The sequence below is a fragment of the Chiloscyllium punctatum genome, chromosome 4 (genome assembly GCF_047496795.1).
Source record: "Chiloscyllium punctatum isolate Juve2018m chromosome 4, sChiPun1.3, whole genome shotgun sequence".
In the NCBI taxonomy this organism is placed as follows: Eukaryota; Metazoa; Chordata; class Chondrichthyes; order Orectolobiformes; family Hemiscylliidae; genus Chiloscyllium; species Chiloscyllium punctatum.
In genome coordinates this window covers 82039198-82066125 of record NC_092742.1, presented here as the reverse complement: position 1 = coordinate 82066125, position 26928 = coordinate 82039198, and the positions used below count along the sequence as shown (strand labels likewise).

The 26928-nt window shown below is 41.3% G+C and overlaps 1 protein-coding gene across 1 annotated transcript in view; it reads right to left on the bottom strand.

Moving 5' to 3' along the window:
* Positions 1-19692, bottom strand: part of LOC140476477 (cysteine-rich motor neuron 1 protein-like) — a 251069-nt gene extending 231377 nt beyond the window's left edge. The window contains exon 1 of the mRNA XM_072569166.1: positions 19039-19692. Coding sequence (XP_072425267.1) covers positions 19039-19369 — 331 coding nt within the window. The 5' untranslated portion in view covers positions 19370-19692. The remainder of the gene's footprint in view (positions 1-19038) is intronic.
* Positions 19693-26928: the final 7236 nt, after the last annotated feature.

The following is a 26928-nucleotide window of genomic DNA, read 5'->3' as shown; positions in this document are numbered from 1 at the left end:
TAAAAGCAGAGATGTACTACTAAAACTTTATAAAGCTCTGGTTAGGCCCCATTTGGAGTACTGTGTCCAGTTTTGGTCCCCACACCTCAGGAAGGACATACTGGCACTGGAACGTGTCCAGCGGAGATTCACACGGATGATCCCCGGAATGACAGGTCTAGCATATGAGGAACGGCTGAGGATACTGGGATTGTATTCGTTGGAGTTTAGAAGATTAAGGGGAGATCTAATAGAGATGTACAAAATAATACATGGCTTGGAAAAGGCGGATGTTAGGAAATTGTTTCTGTTAGGCGAGGAGACTAGGACCCGTGGACACAGCCTTAGAATTAGAGGGGGTCATTTCAGAACGGAAATGCGGAGACATTTCTTCAGCCAGAGAGTGGTGGGCCTGTGGAATTCATTGCCACGGAGTGCAGTGGAAGCCGGGACGCTAAATGTCTTCAAGGCCGAGATTGATAGGTTCTTGTTGTCTAGAGGAATTAAGGGCTACGGGGAGAATGCTGGTAAGTGGAGCTGAAATGCGCATCAGCCATGATTGAATGGCGGAGTGGACTCGATGGGCCGAATGGCCTTACTTCCACTCCTATGTCTTATGGTCTTATAGTCCCTAACTTATTCCTCATTATTCATTTCATAATTTTAGTGCTTCTATTTTAATATTCTGTCCAAACCTTTGGCTCACAGAATGCTACTTCCTTGAATTAGATTCTATCTTCTTTTATGAGTCAGAGGATGTTCTTCACATGTTGTCTCTTTTTCACTGGATGGCATCTTTGATTGTTATGAAATAGGTCCCTAACATGTCTGCCACTACATCTCTAATGATCTATTTCATAACCTAATTCCCCAGTTCTCTTCAGTCAGCTTGGTCTTCATAAATCACCTTTAAGTTTGAGCATCGGTCTTAGACCCACTCTTCTCTCTGAAATAAAGTGTAAAATTCAACCACATTAGGATCACTACTACCCCAGGACACCTTTACTCAGAGATCATTAATGAATCCTGCCCAAAACCACACTATGTAATCTAAAATAACTTGCTCTCTGGCTGGCTCTGGAACATGCTGCTCTATGAAACTGCCCTGAAAACAGTGAATGTATTCTTCCAGGCTACCTATGCCAATATAATTTGTCCAAATAATGTCAAAAGCAGATCTACAAGACGGTGCCCACTGAAGTGAATAATAATGATCTGAAAGCCGTTGAGATAGGGTTGCTACATTCAAGAAGGAGGGGTAGGAACTCCCTCCAATAAAAAAAAGCCATTAACAGAGCTGCATTTTCATCTTTTTCTAGCTTCCCATCCTTCCAAACTGTAATGCAACCTTGAATTTTCAGGCCCTAGATTTTGACATCTTGTATCCAAATCTTTGTTTGATTTGATAATCATTACATATTTGCTTTTGTTGGAGTTATCGATTCATCTGTTTTGTTATGATTGCTACATGCATTCAGATGTGGAGCCTGTACACTAGCATTCCTCACCCACCAGCACCCCACCAACCCCCAATCATTTTTGCCATCCCTGGCATTATCTGGTGGATGCTTATGTTTGTCTACACTGGACCTTTCTGCCATGCTCTGATCACCACTTCCCTTATTGCAATCCAACTCTCATCTTCCATGTGTGATTTAGTTTAATAGCCCCTCTACCACCTTAGTCATATGACATGCTAGACCATTGGCCCCAACATTTTTTAGGTGAAGACCATTTCAATGGTACACAATTTTTTTCTCCAGTATGATACCAATGCCTCATGAATCAAAGTTTATTTTTCCTTTGCCAATCTTTGAGCCATACATTTAGCTCAAGTCATATTCACCTATACAAAATTAGTCATGGTTCAAGTAATAATAGAGATTATTACCTTTGAGTTGTCTTTTAAGTTAGGTCTTTGCCACTCAAGCTCCCAGAAGGAACCTCTTTCCTGGTCATACACATGTTGATCCTTACATGGATTATAACCACTGGATCCATCATGTTCCTCTGCAAGTTTGGGGAAGTTGGAGATGTAGTGGCAAAGTCACTCACCTGGACTTGTAATTCAGAATCTAAGGCTAATGTCTTGGGAAGATGGGCTCCAATCTCATTGGATAGAACATTTGAATTATTTCCAAAATAATTAAGGAATTAAAGCCAGCCAATTGGTAACCATATAACCACTGTCAATTGTCATAAAATCTTGGTCTGCTTCACAGATGTTCTTTCGAGAAGGAACTCTGTCACCCTTACCTGGTCTGCCCTAATTGTGACTCTAGACTGACTACACTGTGGTTCACTTTTAACTGCCCTCTGGGCAATAACCAAAGCCCACATCCATGAACAAGTATTTTTTCTCCCCCAACCTACAGCAGCCATCCCAAACCTGGGCTCTGGGCAGGCAACATAGTCAACTGGACTCTTGCTCTTGTTTATTCCCTGGATTATGATGCCCCCTGCTATTCAAACATTGATATTAACTAACACCCTCACACTGCATGAATGGCTCCCCTGTACCAAGGTAACATCATTTGTTTGATAAGCCACACAGCCTTTCAGCATCTCCACCTCTGCTCTTTTGAGAAAGGCCTTAAAAAAAAATTACATCTTCCATCTGACTTGTGTTATGTGACTCTGTCAAGTTTTGTTTGATAATACTTGCAACACTCCTTGGGATAGATTGCTGTACAAATACAAAGTTTTGTTACCCATCTATTTCCAGTGATATTTGATATTGGAGAGTTGAAGCCCAAGGAGACCTAGATCAGCTGACAGGATCACTAATGGTAAGATGAAGAACATCATGAGAGAAAAAAGGATTCAATTAGTGTCAAGAAACATTACTGAAACTGAAGATTGATCTCAAAGTACTAGGAGATTGAATATACTGTAACAAATCCCAGAGAAAGTTGGCTAAATCGGTTCCATTTAATCACCAACATGTGCAACCTCCGGCAATTACAGACAATAAAGGTCATTCAACCCACATTAGGTCATGTATCCAAAGCAGCCCAAAATTAAAGAAGGAGTAATATGAATTTGGTTATAACTCCTTCATATCTCAGTAACTTTCACCTTTGGTACTACAATAATCCAGGATGACCGTATTTCTCCAATTCTGGTCACTTGTGCAACTCCTGTTTGCGTTATTCAATCATTGGTATCCTGGTCCCAAGCTCTGAATTCCATATATTCGCTCCTCTCTTTATGGTCCTGCTTAAAACCTACTTACTTGTCCCGAGTTCTTATGGGCATTAGATTTTTTTTGATAATGTTCCTGGTGAAGCACCTTGCAGTATGTGCTATTACTGAAGGTACTGCATAAAAGCAAAACGTCGCTGTTGATTCTAACAGTTCTGACTTACCTATTTTATGTGGGTGCCTATTCCAAATGTTGATTCATGATGAATAATCTCCTGAATTCATCCTAGTTGGGCCTTTGACCAGTTTGAAGCGGTGATACTTTTTCTAGTCTTGCAATTCATTCCAATTACTAATGAAGAATGCTTTAAAAGAATGAATTGTAACAAACAGACCCAAAGCATGTTCTTAGGACATGGTTGGATTATCTAATTGCGATCATGCAAGGTTTATTTTTAAATAAACTGTATCTGTATTAAACAAAAGATTATTAATTTTGGAAACTTTTAAAAGAAAACTACTAACACTGATGCCACACTCTAGGAATATTTTGGTTTTAAGTAATTGCTAATTAATTAATGAATTAATTGCTGTGTTGTTGGACAAAATGGCATTTTAAGATGGTATTTCAACCTTTAGAATTAAACGCTAATGTTGATGATTTATATTTCTTGTATTGCTGTATTAATACCTATGACCTTAGTACATTTTCCATAAAGACTGAACTCTCATTGTAAAAATAGCACAATAAAAATATAAGCTGGGCTTTCTATGGCCAGTTTGATTATCAGCCAAGTTTTAACATTCTTTGTTTGGGGCAACATCTATTACCAAGTGAAAATATTTTCCTAGTGACTGCACTGAATTACAGACCATGTGAAATTAGTGAGGACATGCCAATGATGTGAGAGTTCACATTGCATGCCAGGTAAAGACTAACAAGTTAACAAATAAAAAGTTAATACAACATAGAAAAGAGGAGTAGGCTATTCAGCCCTTTGAGCCTGCTGTACCATTCAATATGATCATGGCTGATCATCCAACTCAACACTCTGCGCCCACTTACTCCCCATACTCTTTTTCTTTTATCCTTTCACTCAATACTTGGTCTCAGCTGATTTGTGGCACAAAATGCCATAAGCTCATTGCTCTCTGGGTGAAGGAATTTCTCCTTATCTTTTTCCTACCAAGTATCTGAAGATTTGGTTCTAGGCTCTCAGGTAATCAGGAACATTCTTGTATTTACCCTGTCTAATCCAGTTAGAATTTTCTAGGTTTTAGAAGACTTCCCCTTACTCTTCAAAACTCCAATTAATATAGTCCTAATCAATCCAGTCTCTCTTCATACATCAGTCCTGCCGTCAGAGGAATCAGTGTCATAGAGATGTACAGCACAGAAACATGTCAGGGAAACACAGCATGCCCAACTCATCCATGCCGACCAGATATCCTAACCTAAAATCAAATCAGTTTGGTATATTTTCATTGCAATCCTTCCTTTCATAGTATATCCTTCCTCAGGTAGGGAAGAGACCAAAACTGCACACTTTACTCCAGATGTGGTCTCAGCAAGGACTGAGACATCTCTGCTCCTGTACTCAAACCTTCTTGCTATGATGGCCAACATACCATTTGTCTTTTGCACTTACTGCTGCACCTTTATGCTTACTTTCAGTGACTGGTGTAAACGGACATCCAGATCTTGTTGCACGGTTCCCTTTCTCAATTAATCGGCATCCAAAAAGGTACTAACATGCTTTTCTGATTTTGTTACCAGAATGGATAAGCTCGCATTTATCCCTATTACATTGCTAAGTCTGGTCAAGGCATCTCTGTATCTTCCCCATTGCTCACCATACCACCCAGTTGTGTGTCATCTGTAAGTTTGGATATATTACATTCCATTCCCTAATTAAATATACATTTTCTATATTGCTTACAGGATCTTTTAAAGATTAAAAATCAAAATGAGAAGACACAAGGGGTTGAATTCTACTTCTGTTCATGGGTGCTTCATAATGCGTCCCACTCCCCCTTACTCACACAGCAACCCCTGTCAAACGTTTTATAGAATCAAACAGAATTGTAGAACGGTTATAGGACAAAAGGAAACCGACCTATTGTGCCTCCATGCCAGCTTTATGCCACAGCAAGTCACTTAGTCTCACCTCTTTGCAACCCTACAAATATTTTATCTTTGAATATTATTGTCTACAGGGAGGTAGATAGCACATTGCTCAGAAGCATGATGACCAACTATATTTTTTTTACATTTTCCAGCATATTTAAATGGAAGAGAAGTCAACTAAAGACTAAGACTATTTTGACAAGTAATTTTTAAGTTTGTCATAGTTTAATACATTAGTACAGCCGAATTGAAATAAACTTAAGACAAACTAACCACTTTTTAAAAAAATGTTTTCAACAAGGTTATTTTAGCAATAAAGCGACACTCATCTATTCTGAAAAAGAATTGATTTGCTTAGGCCATAGAAATAGCATATTCTAGAAGAGAAAATGTGGTGATTAGAAGTGGATAAATAGCTTAAGCCCTTCAACTGAATTACTCAAATTCATCCCTCTCAGCACTGTTTATGGTTCATTAAATATTGTTTAAACACTGTTAACATGCTGTTCAAAAATGTACTTCGAAGCTGTTGCACTATTTCTCCACATTTCTGACAGACTGCTATTTCAATGGTAGCCTTACTCTAATATTACCAGTAATGCTCACCAGTTATCATCCCCTCATTTTTTTTTTAAAAACCTCAAGATATCATTAGCTGGCCTGACAACCAATCTTTCTACTTCAACCTCAACAGAATATATGCAGCTGATTAGAATCTTTCATTCTCCAATACCACATATAATTTTAGACGTGCAATAACATTTATTTCTAATCACACTAAAATAAAATACATCAGATGTAAATTCCTCTCCATTCTGACAAAAATCAAAATTTCTGCTGATTTCATCTAGTATAGATTTGCCAGATACATGGCTGAATATATTGTATCAGAACGTTCAAATATTTGTCGATGGTCATGGTAAATTTCTACCATAGATTAGAAATTTATAAAAGGGAGCAATACTGCAGCAAATCAAAATCAGCTATTAACGAGCATCAAAAACAGAAACTGGCAATATACCAATCTCCGTTTTCTACAAGCTAAAAGAAATGGGAGCAAGTTAAGTATTGCCAAATACAGTATTTCTTAAATCTAGAAATGGTCAGGCAAACTTCCTGCAGTGGACCATTTTACTAAACTCATTAAAAAGTCAACTATTCCTTAGCATGAGCTTACAACTGTTAATGGACTACCTTCAACTTAACTGCGATGTCAGAAACAATTAATAATAAAAAAAAATTTTGATAAGTTGACAAGATTCACACGTTTTCAAAACTAAATACAATTTAGCCAGTAACAGAACCACACGGTGTGCAATGAAATTGTTAAATATCAGGCCTATGAAATTGAATTTGTACAGAGTAACTTGACATCCCCAACCAGACGTGACTACCATTATGGGGAGGGAGAGAAAAAAAGAGAAGGGAGGGAGAAAAAAAAAAGATAAAAAGGGAGAAAAAAAAGAGAAAGAAAGAGAAAAAAAAAGGGGAAGAGAAGAGGAGAAAGAGAAAGAGAAAAAGAAAAAAAAAGAGAAAGAGAGAGGAGAAAAAAAAGGAAAAAGAAAAAAGAGAAAGGAAAAAAAGAGAGATAGAGAAAGAGAATTAGATCACAGATAGTCATTCTAACAGTACTGTGCTTTTAAGAAGTGTGTGTGTGTGTGTTCGGTCCTGTTTCTCTTACTCAGGTGATGATTTGGAGATGCCGGTGTTGGACTGGGGTTTTTGAGCTCAGTTCTACATGAATGCATGCAGTTTTTGAGCAAAGTACAATGTAACCCTGCAAGTACAAATTCACCCCACAAAATATGTGTACATGTAGGCCTCAACCAGGACCTTGGGTTCATGTCATATTACAGGTGACCACCATTGCATTACACACATACACCACCCCCCAAAACAGACTTAAGACACTCTGCACTCTCACACATTCACCCCACAAGGAGTGTGTGAGTGTGTAATGCAATGCAATGCAATGGTGGTCACCTGTAATGTGACATGAACTCAAGGTCCCAGTTGAGGCCCACATGCACACATACATTTTGTGGGGTGAATTTGTACTTGCAAGGTTACATTGTACTTTGCTCAAAAACTGCATGCATTTATGTAAAACTCAGTTATCTCACTTTTTAAGATTAGAATCAATCTAAATATCATGGCATAGACAGAACACGAGGGGATAACACCTTCAACATATTGTCTAGCTATCACCATTGTTAACAGCTAACCAGAGAATACAGCTTTTTTTTAAGAAAGGTTTTTTAATTTACACATGAAAGAAGTGAAACTATCACTGTATTCTAACAGATGAAAGGCTTAACAGACAATCAGTTTTTCAAAGTATAACTTCAGTTACATCACACTGTAACTTTTTGATATAAATTCTGTGTTAGGATGGAGCCCTCCACTATCACCTGAAGGAGTGTCGCTCCGAAAGCTATGTGCTTCCAATTAAACCTGTTGGACTATAACCTGGTGTTGTGATTTTTAACCTCTTGAAGAGGGATCTTGTCACAGTGGTACCAAGTTTTTCCTCTCAACTGGCAGCTTCTAAATAGCTTCGGGTTTCTCCTTGGGAGTTTTTTTTCCCCCAGAGGAAAAATCATCAATGGGTGCAGTCAAGTTCACACACACCCAGAGGACTTCGGTTTTGCTTTCAGTTGTTTCTCATTGTTGTGTTGGCTGCTAGAGCTGGCAGCTAGAGTTCTCTCTACTGCTAGATTGATGACTTAGACAGTGAGCTTTCTTCTTAGAAATAAATCTGTCCCTTCTGATTTCTTTCTACTGGACTGGACAGGAGAGAGATAGAACAATAACTCTTTTGCCGTTCTGCATTTTGCCAAAGGATGTGATTTTGGGACGCTGCCTGTATTGGAACAGTTGATGATTAGTGGTTAAATAATACTTTGTCTTGTTAAGTATGTCAAAAATAGAGTAAAAGTTATACAGAGTCTTTATTTTTAAAATGCAACAAAATGAAGTGTGTTTTGGTTATGGTGCAGTGGTTAACCAATTGAATCATATCTGGAAAATAGCACCCTCACACTTGCTTTTAAGATAAAATAGAAACCAGCTTAGACCCTACATCCACACTATATTTTGGGGAAGCTGATCTGGTCTCGAACGTTACTGATAATGTTCTTTTGAAACCACAAGTAGTTGCTGATTTCAGAAACAAACCAAAAAAAAAGTTAATTGCAAATTAGGAGGAAATCATTTTGCAAATTAAGGTTACAACAGAGCCAAAAGTTTCAAAGGCTACGAAACTCCAGCAATTATTTTTGACAGAGATTTCTTCCTGGTAGATATTTATTGCCTTTTCTTTGCCATTAATCTTTGCCCTGCTCTACAATTTCCTTGGAATGGTGTGAAATGAAGACTGCCAAAACTTAGTAGTGTGCTTATCAGAAGTACCACAACCCTGGAACATGAGGGAGGAAAATTCTGTCAGTCAGTTCCAGTTAATTTTAAATCATTCGGAAAATAGCTGACCACAAAGAAATTAAATAATATGGTCTGCTTCAGAACCAAAATGACAGACACTGCTCCTAACGCTGATAAGAAATAAAGATCGAAATTACACATTCATTCAAACTGTATCTGCCACCTTTAATTTAAATGAACCAAATATAAACTGGATGTAAGTACTCAGCATATATTCCCATGCAAAGTGCAGGTGAGGTAACGGCATTGTAAGTGAATATACATACCCTGGCCAGATCCTAAACCTTGTTCTTTTGCTATTTCAAAAATACACACATTGCTTACTTAAACATTCGCCTCTTAAGACTGGCTACAATTCTATCCAAGATATTTATTTTGGTAGTTTAACATGGTAGTTAATAGCTTGGATATTTGAGGGATCATGGTAATGAGAACAGTGAATTGTGATAAGCTCTAGTGCTCTCTCCAATAGCATAACTATGATCAAAAACTCATGGTCTTATGGTCCAGTTGCTCTTCATTCATGCTCTTGCACAAGGCATAGGTGAATCATAACTGCATGCATCTCACACCTATTTAAGAGGTGGAAACATACTTTTGTTTCCTTTGAATCCAATTTCCTTCTGTTATTTGCAGTTTCATATTCCCAGAAACATCACAGCTACTACTTAGGGCTGGGTACTCTTGTCTCAGAGATAGAGATATACAGCACGGAAACAGACCTTTCAGTCCAACTTGTTCGTGCTGACCAGATATCCCAATCTAATCTAGTCTCATTTGTCAGCACTTGGCCCATATCCCTCTAAACCCTTCCTATTCATATACCCATCGAGCTGCCTTTTTAGTGTTGCAATTGCACCAGCCTCCACCACTCCCTCTGGCAGCTCATTTCATACATGCACCACCTGCTGCGAGAAAAAGTTGCCCCTTAGGTCTCATATCTTTCTCCTCTCACCCTAAACTACGCCCTATAGTTCTGAACTCTCCCACTCCAGGAAAAAAGATTGTCTATTTACCCTATCCATGCCCCTCATGATCTTATAAACCTTTGCAAAGTTACCCCTCAACCTCTGATGCTCCAGGCTGCCGCTTCCTAAGCTGGAGTATTCAGAAGATTTGAAAACTGTGGTGCTGGAAAAGCACAGGTCAGGCAGCATTTGAGGAGCAGGAGAGTCAACGCTTCCGGCATAAGCTTTCATTCCTGATAAAGGGCTTATGCCTGAAACATCGGCTCTGCTGCTCCTCGGACGCTGCCTGACCTACTGTGCTTTTCCAAACACCACTTCGACTCTGACTCTCCAACATCTGCAGTCCTCATTTTCGCCAGAGTGTTAAGAAGCCAATTACATCAGTCCATGAATGTCACAGCAAAATCCTGAGCAAAGAAAAGTCAAACATGCGAGATCAGTGAGCTGTCAGCTTGAATACAAACTTAACAGAGAAATCTCTTTACTATAAAATACATTAGCTTGAAGAGTATGCAGCAGGCTATACTAGCACTAGATGAAAAGCACACTAGGACATCCAGTGTCTATGAACGGTATTCCATCTTCATTAAGATGACGCTGGCATGAAAATTGATTAGCTGGTGAAGCAATAAACATCTTGAAACAGTATTACATTTATTTATTGCTTTATATAAACATCTGTTTGGTCCAATACACAAAATTCTTGAACACAACTTAGTTTTATCTGCTCGTTGGGTTATACTACAGTTGCATAAAGACAAAACAGGATATTAATTAGAAGGAAATGGAATCGGTGTTTTAATACATTTGTAAAAAAAAAACTGTTCATATACTCATATCCAGCCCATGTAAGTAAGCTAAAAGCTCAATTCCACTGACTGATGTGGAACAGCCTTTATTTTGGATTTACTCTAGTTTTTGAGAGCTTTTGGAGGGTACCTGAAGTATTATTTTCTGCTTGAAAAACACTGTACCTAACTCTTTTCAAACTGAACCAAGAAGAAAACTCTGCAGGATCATGGGGATCAAAGGAGGAGGGTGGGGCTAAATGGATAATTTATTTTGAAAAGCCAGAGCCAGAGACCTTCAGTGCTATGTGATTCTTCGATAACTAATTAATGCAGTTGTGTCATGCAATACATTGTATCTTCAGAATTGCATTCATTCCTTACCCTTGGCTCATAACTTAGTCATCAATTCATTGTTCTAGAATTTGGCACCTTTCTCACTCCCCCAACACCCCTTCTTCCACAACCCAACCCTACTCGCCATCACCTTCTCCCAAAGACAGACTAAGAGGTAGATAAAACTTCCAAAGACACAAGGAAGAAATGTACCAATGGGTAATTTCAGATTTAACTTATTTCTTTGTAGAGGTAATAGTTGCAAACCACCCCGGTCTCTTCTCAAAACCTAATCAGGACAGCGATTTTGGAACTTGCTCAGATTTACTGGTACCTTCTCATTCATCAAGAAAGTGAAGTTTATTTCATCACTTTTTGCAATTTAAACCTGAAAATATTTAAAGTCAGAAACAAATAAGATAGCAATTGAAAAGGTCAATGGAAGAAGGTTAAACTGCAAGTCACAAAATCTTTCAGGCATGCCTTTAAATTCAATTTTGAAAACAGTTGAATTCAACACCTGGAAATCTTATTGACTTACTGTAAAAAAAGGTGAGCAAAATACATTAAGGGATGATGTGGATGAACTAAAGAATGTCTGGCTTCAGGGAGAGCCGTCATGTTATACGAACATTCCTCTGTCAAAGTTCTACTTTAAAGAATGCACAACATAACCAGACCATTGCCTGCAATTGCATGTGATTTACAACCTAATAAAAAGGCAGCTTTGTTGACCAACATGAGAAGTTTGTTCATTTTATGGCTGTAAACATAATTGAAATAATTATGAAAAAGAAAAATACTGGCTTTCACACGGATCTTTGCATGACCTCAGAATATCCTAAAGTATCTGATTAAATGCTTTTTTTAAAAAAAAAGAGTAGGAGCAATGATAGTGAAGAAACTGTAATCGTCAAGGGTACCAAATCAGCAATGTGAGAATGATCAGTTAATCTGTTTAATGACAGCGTTTAACGTGCTTCTGTGGCAGTGGGAAGAATCCCTGCCTCTGACCTAGAAGCTCTGGGTTCAAACACCTCCAGGACTTGATGGCCAAAGATGTGGTAACATAAGAGTCGGATCCCATGGCTCAGAAATAGTGCAGGAAGGTCTGGGTTCAGACGACTATACAAAATAGAAACAGGAATAAACCAGTCAGCACCTCTAGCCTGCTCCACCATTGATCATGGCTGATCCGACTGTCCTCACATCCACTTTCCTGCATTTTCCCCGTCACCCTCAATTGCCCCTACGAATTGAATTCAAGTCCCATGCAGTCTGGGACTTTCAAAACGTGTCCAAGCAGATTGACATTATTTTTAAATCAGATTTGTAAGTTACTTGCATTTAGCTTTAGGGGCTCTTTTGGTAAGGCTGGACCTCTGGTCCAGATTCATATACCGTCTGCCCTACAGGTTTGTCTGAAAACGTCCAAACAATCCATGATGAAAGAGTTCAAACTGTCCCCACTATTCCAGACAAACTTAGGATCTTGAAGCACAAAGGGAGTGTCCTTACCTCTGGGCTAAAGGACCTGGGCTCATGTACCACCTGCTGCAGGAGGTGTCTCACAACATGCCTGAACAGGTTGATTAAAATATCCATTGTTGGAGAGATAAATATTTGCTATACTACAAGTGAGAACCTCCCTCTTCTTCAAAATAGTGCCATGGTCTCTTTCCCCACCTGACATAAAAGAAATAGGAAGAGTAGACCACTTGGCCCATTTGAGCTTGTTGCCCCATTTGAAGAGATTGTGGCTAAATATCGATCTCAACTTCACGGTGCAGAATATCCATATTTCTCAACTCCCTCAGTGTCCTAGTTAGGTCAAACCTGATTAACTTCCAGGACTCTGTACTTACAAGACTTTTGGATAGAGAATTCACAAGTGCGAAGAAGTTTAATCTCAGTCCATTGCCATGTGGTTGATGTCTTTTTCCTGAGGCTATGGTCCCTCCTTCTTGATTCTCTCACCAGAGAAAAAAGAAAAATCACCTTCTCAGAAACTGTAGCAAGACCTGAACAACATTCAACCTTAGCCTGATGCATGATAGCGAAACTTGTGTCACAAAAGTGTCAGGCAATGACCATCTTGCCTTGATATTGAGGGACATTAACATGGAGGGGTGACAACTGATCAAAAATATAACCAGGTCAGCTATGTAAATACTGCATCGACTGCGAGATTCTAATCAAGGAGAAAACAGATCCATTTGATAGTCATCGTAACCATCACCTCACCTCTCACTCCCAACCAACACCAGTACACAGCATCTACAAGGCACATTGTAACAACTCACCAAGCCTACTTTAGCAACATCTCCGAAACCCCCAACCCCTAACACCTCAAGGGACAAGGGTTGCAAACATTTCGGAAGGTGACTTCCAGTTTCCATTCCAAGCTACACACAATCCTGACTTGGAACAATAATTACCGTTCCATCACTAACACTGGGTCGAAATCTTGGAACTCTCTCCTTAACAGCATTGTGGGTGTACTTGCTTCATATGGACTACAGCAATGCAAGAAAGCAGCTGACCATTACCTTCTCAATAACTGCAGAATTGAGCACAAAATGCCAGCCTCATCAGCAACACACAAAAACCCTGAAAGCATTAAAAAACAGCTTTGTAGAATCATGCACACAGAATTTTAGATATTTAAATGAGGTCAACTCTCCACTTTTCATCATTTATATTAATGATTTGGATATGTGCTTAAGAGGTAAAGTTTGCAGATGACACCAAAATTGGAGGTGTAGTGGACAGCTAAGAAGGTTACCTCCGATCACAACGGGATCTGATCAGATGAGCCAACAGGCTGAGGAGTTTAAGTTAGATAAATGCAAGGTGCTGCACTTTGGGAAAGCAAATCTCAGCAAGACTTATACACTTAATGGTAAGGTCCTAGGAGTGTTGCTGAACAAAGACCTTGTTTATAGCTCCTTGAAAGAAGAGTTGCAGGTAGATAGGATAGTGAAAGCGGTGTCCTATTGGAAAGATGTTGTGAAACTTGAAAGGGTTCAGAAAAGATTTACAAGGATGCAAAGGTTGAGAGATTTGAGCTATAGGGAGAAGTTGAATAGGCTAGGTCTGTTTTCCCTGGAGCGTCAGAGGCTGAGGGGTGACCTTATCAAGGCTTATAAAATTATGAGGTGAATTAATAGAGTAAATAGACAAGGTCTTTTCCCTCGGATGGGAAAAGTCCAGACTAGAGGGCACAGGTTTAGGGCGAGAGGGGTAAGATATAAAATAAAGATCTAAGGGGCAACTTTTTCAAGTAGAGGGTGGTCCATGTGTGGAGTGGGCTGCCAGAGGAAGTGGTGGAGGCTGGCACAATTACATTTAAAAGGCATCTGGATGGGTATATGAATAGGAAGGGCATGGAGGGATATGGGCTGGGTGCTGGCAGGTGGGACTAGATTGGGTTGGGATATCTGGTCAGCATGGACGGGTTGGACCAAAGGCTCTGTTTCCATGCTGTACATCTCTGACTCCATATATTCCCATTATGTTACTTGTCCTCAATAGGCCAACATGCTTGTCCCAGTAATCAATCTAGAGAATTTTTTTTTTTTTAAAAAACACCTCATCTAAGCTAACATCCTTCCTTAGATATAAAGACCAGAAATATACACAATTCTTCAATGTGTGATCTATCAAGACTCCGTACAATGTGGCAAAACTTCTTGACTGTTATACTCAGCCATCCCACCCCCACACAAAGGCCAATATGCAACTCATCTTTCCAATTGCTCACTGTACCTGCACAAAGTTTATGTTTCTTTACGAAAGGATTCCCAAATCCCATTGAACATCAAAAAGTAAAGCATTTCAAAAGCTGTTATTTTCCTATTCTTTCAACTAAAGTGAATAACCTCTGTTTGACTTCACCCGCTAGATTATTGCCCACTCACATAAGCCCCATCCACAGGCATTTTCACAATACGTCTTCTCAACAAACTTTCTCTACCAGTTTTATATTGTCAACAAACTTTAATATCTTCCATTTGGTCATTAATATATATTGGAAAAAAGATCAAGCTCTGATCCATATGCCACCTTACTGGTAGGTGGAAGTGAGTGCTGCAGATGCTGGAGATCAGAGTAGAGTGTGAGGTGCTGGAACATCTCTGGGACACCTGCACCAGCCAACCCCACCACTTGGTGGCTGAACACCAACTCCCCTTAGCACATGCAGGTTCTGGGCCTCCTCCAACGCCAAACCCGAACCACCTGATGCCTGGAGGAAGAACACCTCACCTTCCGTCTTGGGACCCTGCAACCACATGGGATTAATGTGGATTTCACCAGTTTCCTCATTTCCCCTCCCCACACCTTATCCCAGTCCCAAGCCTCCAACTCAGCATCATCCTCTTCACTGTCCATCATCTTTCCCATATATCTGCTCCACCCTCCTCTGACCTATCATCTTCTCCCCACTTATCTATCTATCGCATTCTCAGTTACCTTCCCCTCCAGCCCCACCCCCTCCCATTTATCTCCCAGCCTCATTCCTGATGAAGGGCTTATGCCCAAAATGTCAATTCTCCTGCTCCTTGGATGCTGCTTGACCTGCTGTGTTTTCCAGTGCCACACTCAACTACATTACTGGTAACAGTTTACAACCTGATGATGATCAGTTCATTCCTAGAGTCTTGCTTTCTGCCTTTTAACCAATTCTCCATCCCTCCTACTAGCTATAACCCCACTGAGGACTGATATTGTTCAATAACTTTTCAAGTGTCCTCTTGTCAAGCAGTAACCTCAAAGGACTCGCCTTCTCAACTCTTCACTTGCCCGAGGGCATGGTGACCCTCAGCTTAGAGCACCACCAGTTATCTCCAACAAGAAAAGTAGCTCTAAAGGTCCACTAGAACTATGGCAAATTTACCTTTATCTTATCAAATTCTCATTGAGAATCCAAACCAACCGATTTCTCAGGTTCCCTTCTTAATGGCGTCTCAAAAAAAAACTGGAATAGGTTTATCACAGAATCCCTAGAGTGAGTCTGCACATTGCTAGACACTATAGGGCAATTTAAACATGGCTAATCTACCTCCACATATCTTTGGACCAAGGGGAAACCAAAGTTCTGAGAACATGCAAACTCCACTCAGACAATTGCCCAAGGCTGGACTTGAACCCGGGTCCCTGGTGGTGTAGTGTAGTAGTGCTAACCATTGACCCACCCCTATTTAGGAGAGGGAAACTGTATTTGGCAAATCTGTGTTTATTCTGGCTAACCATATTACAACTTAAGTGCCCTGTTGTCACTTACTTAAGAATGGACAGCATCAATTTTCCAATATATGCCATTAGGTGAACTGTCCTGTAGTCCCCTGTTTTCTCTCTCTCTCCTTCTGAGAAGGCAGGTTCTGGCTTAATACCTCATCAATTGGTCATTCCACAGTGGAGCACTCAATTAGTACAGCATTTCCATATCTGGATACTGGAAAATGATTTTACTTAGATGGAAAATGAACTGGCAACTGAGGCTATACCATGCTCATCCACAACGTGCATTACTTTTAGAATCAAACTAATACTGCAACAAAATTTGCTAACAGTGTATTAGTGATACTGATCATGCTCATTATATGCCCAAACTGCATTACAATTTCAGACAAATGCAGACACCAAAATAAGAGGCTGCAGTCTAAGGTCAGCCATTCACCATTATATTTGCAGAAGTGGAATCCTGATGTTTTGCCACATCAATACATCAAATGACCTGTAGCTGATGTATATGCATTTTAGTTATAAACAAAACTCATCACAAAAAATAAGTACCTTTTTAACAAAAATGAAGTGTTAATTACAGTCAGCCTCCCTGCCTCTGAAAAACTATGGATGGTGCTTTATTGCCCCAAATAGTGAATTATTGAGATTTTCAAAGTGCACTTGCGATACTGGTTTCAACTTTTTTTAAAAATTTCTTCACTCAATCTTTTCCATCTAAATGTTCAAATAAGTCCAGAAAGAAGCTAAGTTAGACTGAAGTTAATTTCTTCTCAATGTTGCATATCTATCTTTCTGATTGTGTGTGTTATGAGGCATATAATTTGTCAAAGAAAAGCAGACCTGTTGCTGGTAACCTGAAACGAAAACAGAAGTTATTGGACAAACTCAGCATGTCTGGCAGCATCTGTCCAGAACAAAAAAAATTAACTGTTCAAGTTCAGGATCAATTCTGAGGTAGGGTCACTGTACCCGTGAGGTTAACTCTGATTTCTCCTCACAGATGCTACCAGACCTGCTGAGCTTCTCCAGCAATTTCTGTCTTGGTTTTAAATTCAATACCATTCAGTTCTGAAGGAGTCATACAGGACTCGAGGTGTTAACTCTGTTCCTCTCTCCTTGGAAGCTGCCCAGACCCACTGAGATTCTCCAGAATTGTGTTTTTATGTTACCTACTGTATGAACCCATTGTCCCCTCACTTCCATGTATTTTCTTTTCCAGCAGCACCAGAAACATAAAAAAAAGAGTCTAAAGGCATCAAATAACAGATTACAGGTATAGCTCAATGCACAGGCTGCTAAACTCTCGCTCCTTCTGCCCTTCTAACTTCAACCTGTAAGCATCTGTTCCATTATCACTGTTTTTTTAGCGGGGGGGGGGGGGGGGGGGGGGGGAGGTTGCTTATTAGTACTGTTATGTATATTCGGAACAGCATAATTAAGTCTAGTTGGATACGTTGTGTTCTGTAGGGATTCTTTATTCTGTTCTTTGTGTAATTTTGTGAATAAATTTTCGTCTGTTTAAAAACCTGGTAGTCAACCTATGACAAGGTAAAATCAGAAGTTGTGCACCCAGAAAAAAAACCATTATTCCCCACTAGCAGTGTTGATGGGCACTTACATTCACACTAAAAGCTCTCTGTACATCACTCATTGCTAATGACACTTGCCAATTCACGCTCATGGGAGACATTAAAATATTGCAAATCCAAATGACTCATGAAATATCCATATAGTTTCAAAAAACTATCAAAAAAATAAACAAGTCATTCTCAACAAAAATCTATGAATCATACAATGGAATTCCACTTTGATACAATGCCCGAGATAGTGGGAAGTTTACACAATAATATCTCTATTAATACGCAGTTTGCACCATCGTTATGACTTCCCCTTTATCTTAGAGTCCTGCAGTCTCGCGAAAGAGCCAGATGTGCAAACGAAATACTTTAACCCTCTCATGAGTTTAAAAACGTGCAATCTTTTCAATGCAGATTTACTTAAAAAAGGTATTTTAAAAGAAATCTGGAAACATGCAGCCCGTACACTTTCAATACATTTTCTATACAAACAAACAAACAGTGAGGGGGGGGGGGTGTAAATTTAGAAAATAAACACATTTGTTCATCCTCCTGGGGCAAAGAAGGCTCTCCTTGTACTTTCGGATTGCCCTTTCTGTACATATACTAACGTAGTTATCCTAGAAGAGCCGCGGGTTTGGTTTAAACTCACGATCCCAGCTGCCATACATAAATATTGACAAGCTTCAGCACAGCAAAGCTTTTACTGCTCCGTCTCAACGTGGTTCTTTAGACTTTTTTTAAAATATAAAAAAATGCTGAGATAGGAGCTAGCTTTCGGGACCAAATTTATGTCATATCGTGCTCTCGTATTGACTGGACATGAAACTGGTTACAAATTGTAACGAATGCCCCACTGATAATCATCAAACCTCGCAACTGTAACGAGCAGGCGAGTCTCAGTGTAAAAAGCTCACGTTGAAGTGGGGGGCAAGTTTCAAAACAAAAAAAAAAGCGGGTTAGCCTCAGCTCCAACTTGGACTGCAAACGCACGGTCGAGCAAACCGCACCGACACGAGTTAAAGTTTCAGACACCAGTCCAGCGCGCACTAAACACTTTCTGCTGAAAGTTCCTTTACGTGCATCTTTAACACATCACTCACTGACCTCAGTGGGACAGTATCAATCATTCAGCAGCATGGGGAAAGCACTCAGCAAAGCTTTGACAGGTAAAGAGCAGAAAGATTGCACCTTTGGAGTTAAAATTGGACAAGATTTGCTTTAAATCTGGTTGCTTGTTTACAGTAGGTCGCGTTAAAATTAAATGTGGAAGTGAAGCTGGCTTTCAGGTGTGCAACCGACAAGTACCTTAATCCGATCTGGCAGTGTTTTAGCGAGTTTTGAGAAGATTTGTCAGTGTTTTATTTCAAACACGGTAGTGGTGCACACCCTAGTTGGGAGAGCAGACTGGGCAAAACTGCGCCTCTCACCTTTGCAGACCCCCACGGGCGGCCCTCGGTCAAGCCCGGAGCTGCTCCCGCCGTCCTCGCCTTCCTCAGCGTTGGCCACGCACCACAGTCCGGTGTCACACTTGCCGGAGCCGGAGCCCGAGCCCGTGTCGCCGCACGCCTCCCCCTCCTGCCGGGCGCACAGCGGGCAGCAGCCGCACGGGTCCAGGAGGCGTCCCCCGGGGCAAGCCGGCGCCGGCTCCGCGCAGCTCTGCCGCTCGCACGGCGGGCACTCTCGGCTCTGTCCCCAGCAGCCCGACCACAACAGGCAGACCGCAAGCAACCCGGCACCTTCACACCGCTGGCTCCACATGACAAACGCAGGAGAAACTCCTGACTGCAAACTCACCCCCTCCTCCGCTTCAGACAAAAACAAAACAAAATCTGAACTTTAAATATTTAAAACAAAAATTAAACAAGTTATTCCCAGTCTTGCAGCAAATTTAAATTCCCTTCAGAATTAACAAAACAAAATTGAGGAGAATTGCTTTTCCTTATTTTTAAATCACCTCTCCCTTTAACAGTGCAGCTCCTTTTTTTTTGAAGACACGAGAGAAAGCAGAGTGGGAAACGGGTTTCTCTCTCTCTCTCTCCTCTATCTTTCCCTGGTCCTGGGCTTCCCCCTTTCACTCCACTCTGATTGAGGCCAGTCAGTGACGCTCTCTAATTGACAGCTCCTCCGACCCGCCCTCACCCTCTCTCCACCCCCCCAATCCCAGGTCGAGCTTCCCCGCTGACCCGCTGTTAAACCGAGCCCTGATTGTCAAAGCAGACAGACAGATAGAGAGAGAGAGCAACTTGCTTCTTTCTCATTATGCTTCGTTCAACTTTGATCAGGCGTGGGGAGGGGATGACAGCAAGGGAGGTCGCGCAATAAGAGTTGGATTGCACTTTTTTTTTAAGAAAAGCGCACAGAGAATCCTAATGAAGATGAATTGAGTCTGCTCGAGCAATTCGCTCTTCGGCACTTTTGTGCCAATCCTATTGCCTCCTTCATCCTGATATTACTGCACCACACTCCTTCAGAGTAACGCTTGGTGGATTCAGTGACTCCGTTGTCTCACGTTCCTCTGATCTCCTCAAACTGGAGAAAATGCCCACAGGTCAGCATCAACAGCCGGGGGTTGGGGGGGGGGGGGGGGGTTTAGATGACAGATCCGGTGTTCTAGACCTTGTGTGTCATCAGTCAAGCCTGGCCAAGCAATGAACATCAATTTTTGTTTTGCAATAACGACATTAGCCTGTTCATTGTGCAAGACAGCTCAAGTCTTTGATGCGTGCAGGATTGCAGAATTGGACATTCTGTCTGCCTGCTTGTAAACTATTCCTGACAGGAGATCTACTGTCATGGGATGTCGTGCTTGACTGTCGGCAACCGTGCTGTGATGCACGTCATATTTTGTTGAGAAAGGGGGATGCAGAGGCTGGGTATCCTGGATCCAAGACCATGACTCTCTAGTCCGTCGCTGCAATTCTGTTTCGCTCTGGCATGACCTCTGCATTAAGTGTAAAGTACTCCCCGCGTTGTTTAATCTCATCTGTCCGTATTAAGTGGTAACATTCGCTGAGTGACTGAAATTTTAAACAAAATCAGAAATTGCTGGAGAAACTCAGCGGGTCTGGCAGCATCTGTGGAGAGAAAGCAGAGCTGATATTGCGAGTCCAGTGACCATTTTTCAGACCAGATTGTGGCGAGGAAGGTGGGGAGGGGGAGGAGCAAAGGATAAGTGGAGTTGGACTGCAGAGAAAGACAGCAGTAGTACTGTAGATAAAGGAATGGGGTCCAAAAGGTATGGCGCTGGAAAAGCACAGCAGGTCAGGCAGCAGACCTGGCCATACCTTTTGACTCTGATCTGTTACCTGACCTGCTGTGCGTTTCCAGCACCACAACCTTTAACTCTGATCTGCTGTGCTTCTCCAGTAGCACGTTTCTCCACTCTGATCTCGAGCATCTGTAGTCCTCACTTTCTCCTAGACAAAGGTCAGCCTGAGGGAATGACTAGCTGCTAATGGTGACAATTAGTAACTAACAATGGGTCGGTTGTAGTAGCAGCCCATGTGATGACAAGGTATGGTATGTAGAGGTTGTGGTCAGGACTTAGGAGAATGTGCTCAAGTCCTTAAGTTATTGAACTTGATATTGAGTCATGAAGGCTGCAGGGTTCCCAAGCAGAAGATGAGGTGCTGTTCTTCCAGCTTGCACTGAACTTCACTGGAGCACTGCAGCAAGCCTAAGACAGCGATGTCAGCCAGGGAACAGGGTGGTGTGTTGAAGTGGCAGGCAACAGGAAGCACAGTATCATCTTTGCAGACAGCAAAGTGGTCGTCCAGTCTATGCTTTGTTTCCCCAATGTGAAGGAGACCATATTGTGAACAGCGAATGCAGTAGACTGGAATGAGTGAAGTGCAGATAAATCACTGCTCCTCCTGGAAGATGTGTTTGGACCCTCGGATACTGAGAGGAGGGAGGAAGTAAACAAGCAGGTGGTACACCTTCTGCAGTTGCAGCAGAAAGTAACATGAGGCTGTGGGGGTTGTTGGGAGTGAAGGAGGCATGGACCAAGATGTCCTGAAGGCAATGGTTCCTGTGGAATGCTGACAAGGGAGGGGGAAGGGAATATGTGTCTGGTGGTGGCGTCCTGCTGGAGGTGGCTAATATTCCTCTGGATGTGGATGCTGGAGGAATGATGGGTAACGACAAGCGGGTCCCTATCACTGGTGTGGGAGGGAAGAGAGGGGGTGAGGGCCGAAGTGCAGGAGATGGGTTGGACATGACTGACAACCATGATAGTTGTGAATCCTTGGTTAAGGAAACAGCTGGAAGGTGGCATTATCAGAACAGATGTAATGGAGATTGAGGAACTGGGAGAATGGAATGGAGTCTTTTCAGGAAGGGCATGTGGGGATGTATAGTCTAGGTAGATTTATAGTGCTTTGCAGAACACCTAATTTCTGTCCACAAAAATAACCCTGAGCTTCCTGTGGGCTGCCACTTCAACGCACCACCGTGTTGCCTCGCCAACATCTCTGTCTCAGGCTTGCTGCAGTGCTCCAGCAAAGCTGGAAGGACAGAGTCGCATTTTCTGCTTGAGGACCCTCCAGCCTTCAGGATGCAATATCGAGTTCAATAATTTTAGGGCCTGAGCAAACTCTCCCATGTTCTTCTCCCAGTCCACCCACAACAGGCCGTGTCATCATATGAGCTCCTGCCACAACCATTCCATTGTCAGCCACTGATGGTCCCCTCTAACAGCTATTGATTCTCCCAGGCTGGCCATTACCCATCCCTTTGTCTGTCCAAATGCTCTTTTCACCCTCTGGGCTTCATTTCCACTCATTACTCTTTATATATGCTAACCCTTTCCTAGCCACAATTAGTTCTGAAGAAGGATAATTGGACCCAAAGCATTAACTCTAAGTTCTCTTCACAGATACTGCTAGACCTGCTGAGTTTCTTCAGCAATTTCTGTTTTTGTTTCTGACTTCCAGCATCTGCAATTCTTTGTTGTTTTTTAATCGGAATTTTAAGATGGTTTGGAACATTTCTGGGGTCCAAACAAGAATGGCTATCAGTTCTGCCAAATGGGCAATACTAACTTCAAATCCAGGCCCATAAAGTAATTGCCATCAGTAGATGCCACATTTATCAAGAGATGAGTGTCCCTCCATCTAGAATCCAAGCTATGACCTTACCAAAGAAATCTGGAGTTTTGTGACTGACATCTGAGTTGAATAGAAAAACCAGACTATCATCGCTCCAATCCCTTCAAGCTAGTAGTCCCCAAGTAAAAAGCAGAGATAGATGTTATGACTTTATAGATGGAAAAGTTTGTCAATCACAGCATCAAATGCCAACTTATGGTCAGATCAGGTTATATATAGCTTGCAATGATATTCTTGTCAAATGTGAAAGTGGGTTCAGAGTCAGTATCTGATCACTGTTGACCTTCCTGAAATGAAAGCCCTTTGCTCATCTTTGGTTGAGACGATCTCTTAATCTGCTGAACAGTAAATTATTTCATCACCAGCTGAGAAGAAACACACTGTCTGCACTCTTGTGGATAGCATCCTGACGGTAACTGTCCTGAGTGACTGGCTGATCAATGTCCAAATTCCTGGGCTGGTAACTTGGTGTGCTGGGACCCCCTAACTGAAGACTATCTGCTTTGATTTGACTGATGACTGCTGACAACCATGACAAGCTTCATAGCTTTGTGTTTATGTTAAACTGCACAGCGATACTGTGAGCCTGGTATCTCTTGCTGAGAGGCAGGCACAAAAAGGCAAGGGTACTGTAAACATCCAGTTAGACTCAAAGCTTGTGAGTGCTATGAGAGGAAGTGAACAGCTCAGTCGAGTCCATGAGTTGGATGCATGTTCCTGACCACACAGTGTGTATTCTGCGGCATCACAATGAGTTTTGCTTTTGTGCTCCCAGGTGCAGCACTAAAGTGCAGGAGTGTCCTGTAAGTAAATCAGAGGTGTGCCATGCGGTTCTTAGAAGCTGGCATATGTCTGTACTTGTGGCTAGTGCCTGAAATGCATGCTCTGAAATTAGAATTAGACTCACTACAGCGTGGAAACAGGGCCCTTCGGCCCAACAAGTCCACACCAACCCTCCAAAATTTAACCCACCCAGACCCCATTCCCCTACCCTATATTTGCCCCTTGACTAATGCACTTAACCTACACATCCCTGAACATTATAGACAATTTAGCATGGCCAATTCACCCAACCTGCACATCTTTGGACTGTGGAAGGAAACTGGAGCACCTGGAGGAAACCCACGCAGAGCCGGGGAGAATGTGCAAATTCCGCACAGACAGTGACCCGAGGCTGGAATTGAACATGGGTCCCTGGCGCTGTGAGGCAGCAGTGCTAACCACTGATGTTGGGGTCTGGTGTCCAGCATGGAGTCTTTTGGAGCAAGTGGTGAGTTGAAGTCTCCAGGTGCGTGCCTGCACTGATTTCTATTTCAAATATCTCAGCACCCAGTTGGCTCATAGCAGGTAGTACGCAGAAAGCTGGATATTAATGAAGTGAGGTTTGCAGTGAATAAAGTAATCAACAAGCCATACTCCCCCTTAATAGCAACTTGCCACAGCCTAATGAGAATCTCACCTCTACATCCAGAACTTAGCTAAAAGAAGCAGTGAGTTGTTTGGCATGTTGAGATAGGCTCCATTGGAGTTCCCAGGCGATACTGCCAAATTTCTCACTGTAGCTCATGTCATTCAGGCGACTGCGAGATTCTGCCTAATATTTTTCCTCCCATGTAAATTTGTGCTTGTAAATTTTGAATCTGCTGATATCCTCATAGATGTGTTAATATTTGATATTTACAAGACCAGCACTGAAAAAGCACAGCCATTGTTTATTTTAATCCATGATAAAAGTTCAGCATTTGCACCTAACTTGCTAAGACATTAAAATTTGGAATTGTTTTGAATGTAACATAGCAAAAGTGATGTTGTGCAGATAATTTAAAGACAATATAGAGTCATTATCAGATTGAACGTATTGAATGATGAAGCAGGCTCAAGGGGACAAGTGGTCTACTGCTTAAATACTTTCTTTTAATTTGTGTTTGTTTCATTTCACAAGTAGGTATATTTCCTTAGTACAGGGGTCAGTTACAAAAACAGACATTTCTGGAAAAGCTCAGCAAGACTGGCAGCATCCGTGGAGAGAAATTAGAGTTAACATTTTGGGTCCAGTGACCTTCCCCAGACTAGTTGGTTAGACAGCTGGCTTGCAATGCCAGGTGATAGCAACAGCGTGGGTTCAAATCCCTCATTGGCTTGCCATGGAAGACTTTCCTTCTCAACCTCTCCCCTCACCTGTGGTGACCCTTTGGTTAAACCACCCACCAATTCTCTCTCTCTAATGAGAGAACAGGACTATGGTAACTTTACTGATATTTCCTTAAGTAGAATTACTTGGCTCTGACACATTGAACATAGCACTGAGCATTGCCACAGTGAGTTGTCAGAACTTACATTGTGTGAATTATGTCATTGTTTAGTTACAGAGCAAGTGCATTCTGCAAAAGCTGACCAAGACCCACTTAGATAATGAAGTGTTTCCAAAAGCCCGACATGGTTTAAATGTACACCTTGTACGATCTTATGTCTTAGGAACTTCCACATTCAAGAAAATATGGAAACAATGTTACAGTTGACTTGATAATTCAACTATTCATTAATTACTAACATTGTAGTTCAGCCGTAACCATCCCCTGCAGACTGGCATTCAAACAATGCTTCCCCTTGACGTGACTTTACCTGTTGCATTGCTTAAGGAATGAGTCACACCTCTTTAGTGCTTGCGCAGCAATGTTAAGGCTAAACATCACCCACTTCTTTGTTGCTTTTGTCACCATTGATTATTTCCAACAGGTGCATATCATAAATATTTTTATTGATTTGAGAACTCATGCTGATATAATACTTCAAATGGGGGAAAATGTAATCAGGAAGTGGCATGATAAGGCAGTATCAGGTTAGTTTGCCAGTATACAGTGCCTGATATTCAGGAATTGACCATTATGTGTATATAATTTGGATATATCTCTCTCTATAAATGCATATATATCTGAATGATTCATCTTGTGCCTCTTTGTTTTGTTTGCAGGCTTTTCGCATCACTGGCTAGGCCTGTATTTATTGCGCATTCCTAATTGCCCTAGAGACGTTGGTAGTGAACGATTTACTTGAACTGTTGCAGTTATTGGGGTGGAGTATACAGGTGCTGGGGGAGTTCCAGGATTTTGATCCCGTTTCAGTCAAGCAAGACAGTATTTTTCCAAGTCAGAATGGTGTGTGGCTTAAAGGAGAGCATCTAGGTTTGATACTCATACACCTTTGTTCCTCTTGTCCTTCTAGGTGGTAGAAGTGAGTTTGTGGATTGTACACACTGTGCATCAGTGGTGGTGGGAAGTGAATGTTAATGCTGAAGGTAGTGGTTGAGATGTCAGTCAAATTGGTTGCTTTGAACTGGCTAGTGGAACGCTTCTTGAGTTTTGTTGAAGCTACACTTATCCAGGCAATTATCCATTTCAGCTGAAAATGTATTGCTGGAAAAGCGCAGCAGGTCAGGCAGCATCCAAGGAACAGGAGAATCGATGCTTCGGGCACCAGCCCTTCTTCAGGAATGGGAAATTGTCCATTACACTCCAGTGTTGTGTCTTGTGGACAGTAAACAGGCTTTACACACTAAGTATAAGTGAAATACTCACCACAGAAAATGGTGTTAGGATGAAATGGTACAGAATCAGCTGTGATAAACCTGTTGTAGATTGAGGAACGGAACTGGAAATTTTTATTTTAGGATTACTTCCTGTATAATCCCATTTCCTTCAAACACTTGCAACGTGCCTAGATGCCAAAATGGAAATGTGAGCCCCCTGACCTTAAGGAAAGATGCTAAATCCCTACCAACTGGTGGCTAATGACTTAGAAGATACATTGGTACTAATTTTCCCAAATTCATCTGATTCTGAAAGAGTTCCATCAGAATGGAAAGTAACAAATATCTGTTCAAGAAGGGAGACAGGCAGTTATCAGGAAACCATAGATGTGTTAACTTAATGTCTATTGTAGGGAATGTATTACAATCAATTACTAATGAGGTTAAAACTGGATAATAAAACTCAAGATAATTGGGAAGAATCATAGAATCCTTATGAGTCAGCAAGCTTTTGTGAAAGGGAAATAGCATTTAACCAATTTATTGGAATTCTTTGAAAGAGTAACAATTCTGCATAAAAGAAATGAGTCTACAAAGTAGAAGCTCATGGAACAGTGGCAACATTCTAATATGGATAGAAGACTGGCTGGCTGACAGAAAACAGGGACTTATACATAAATGGG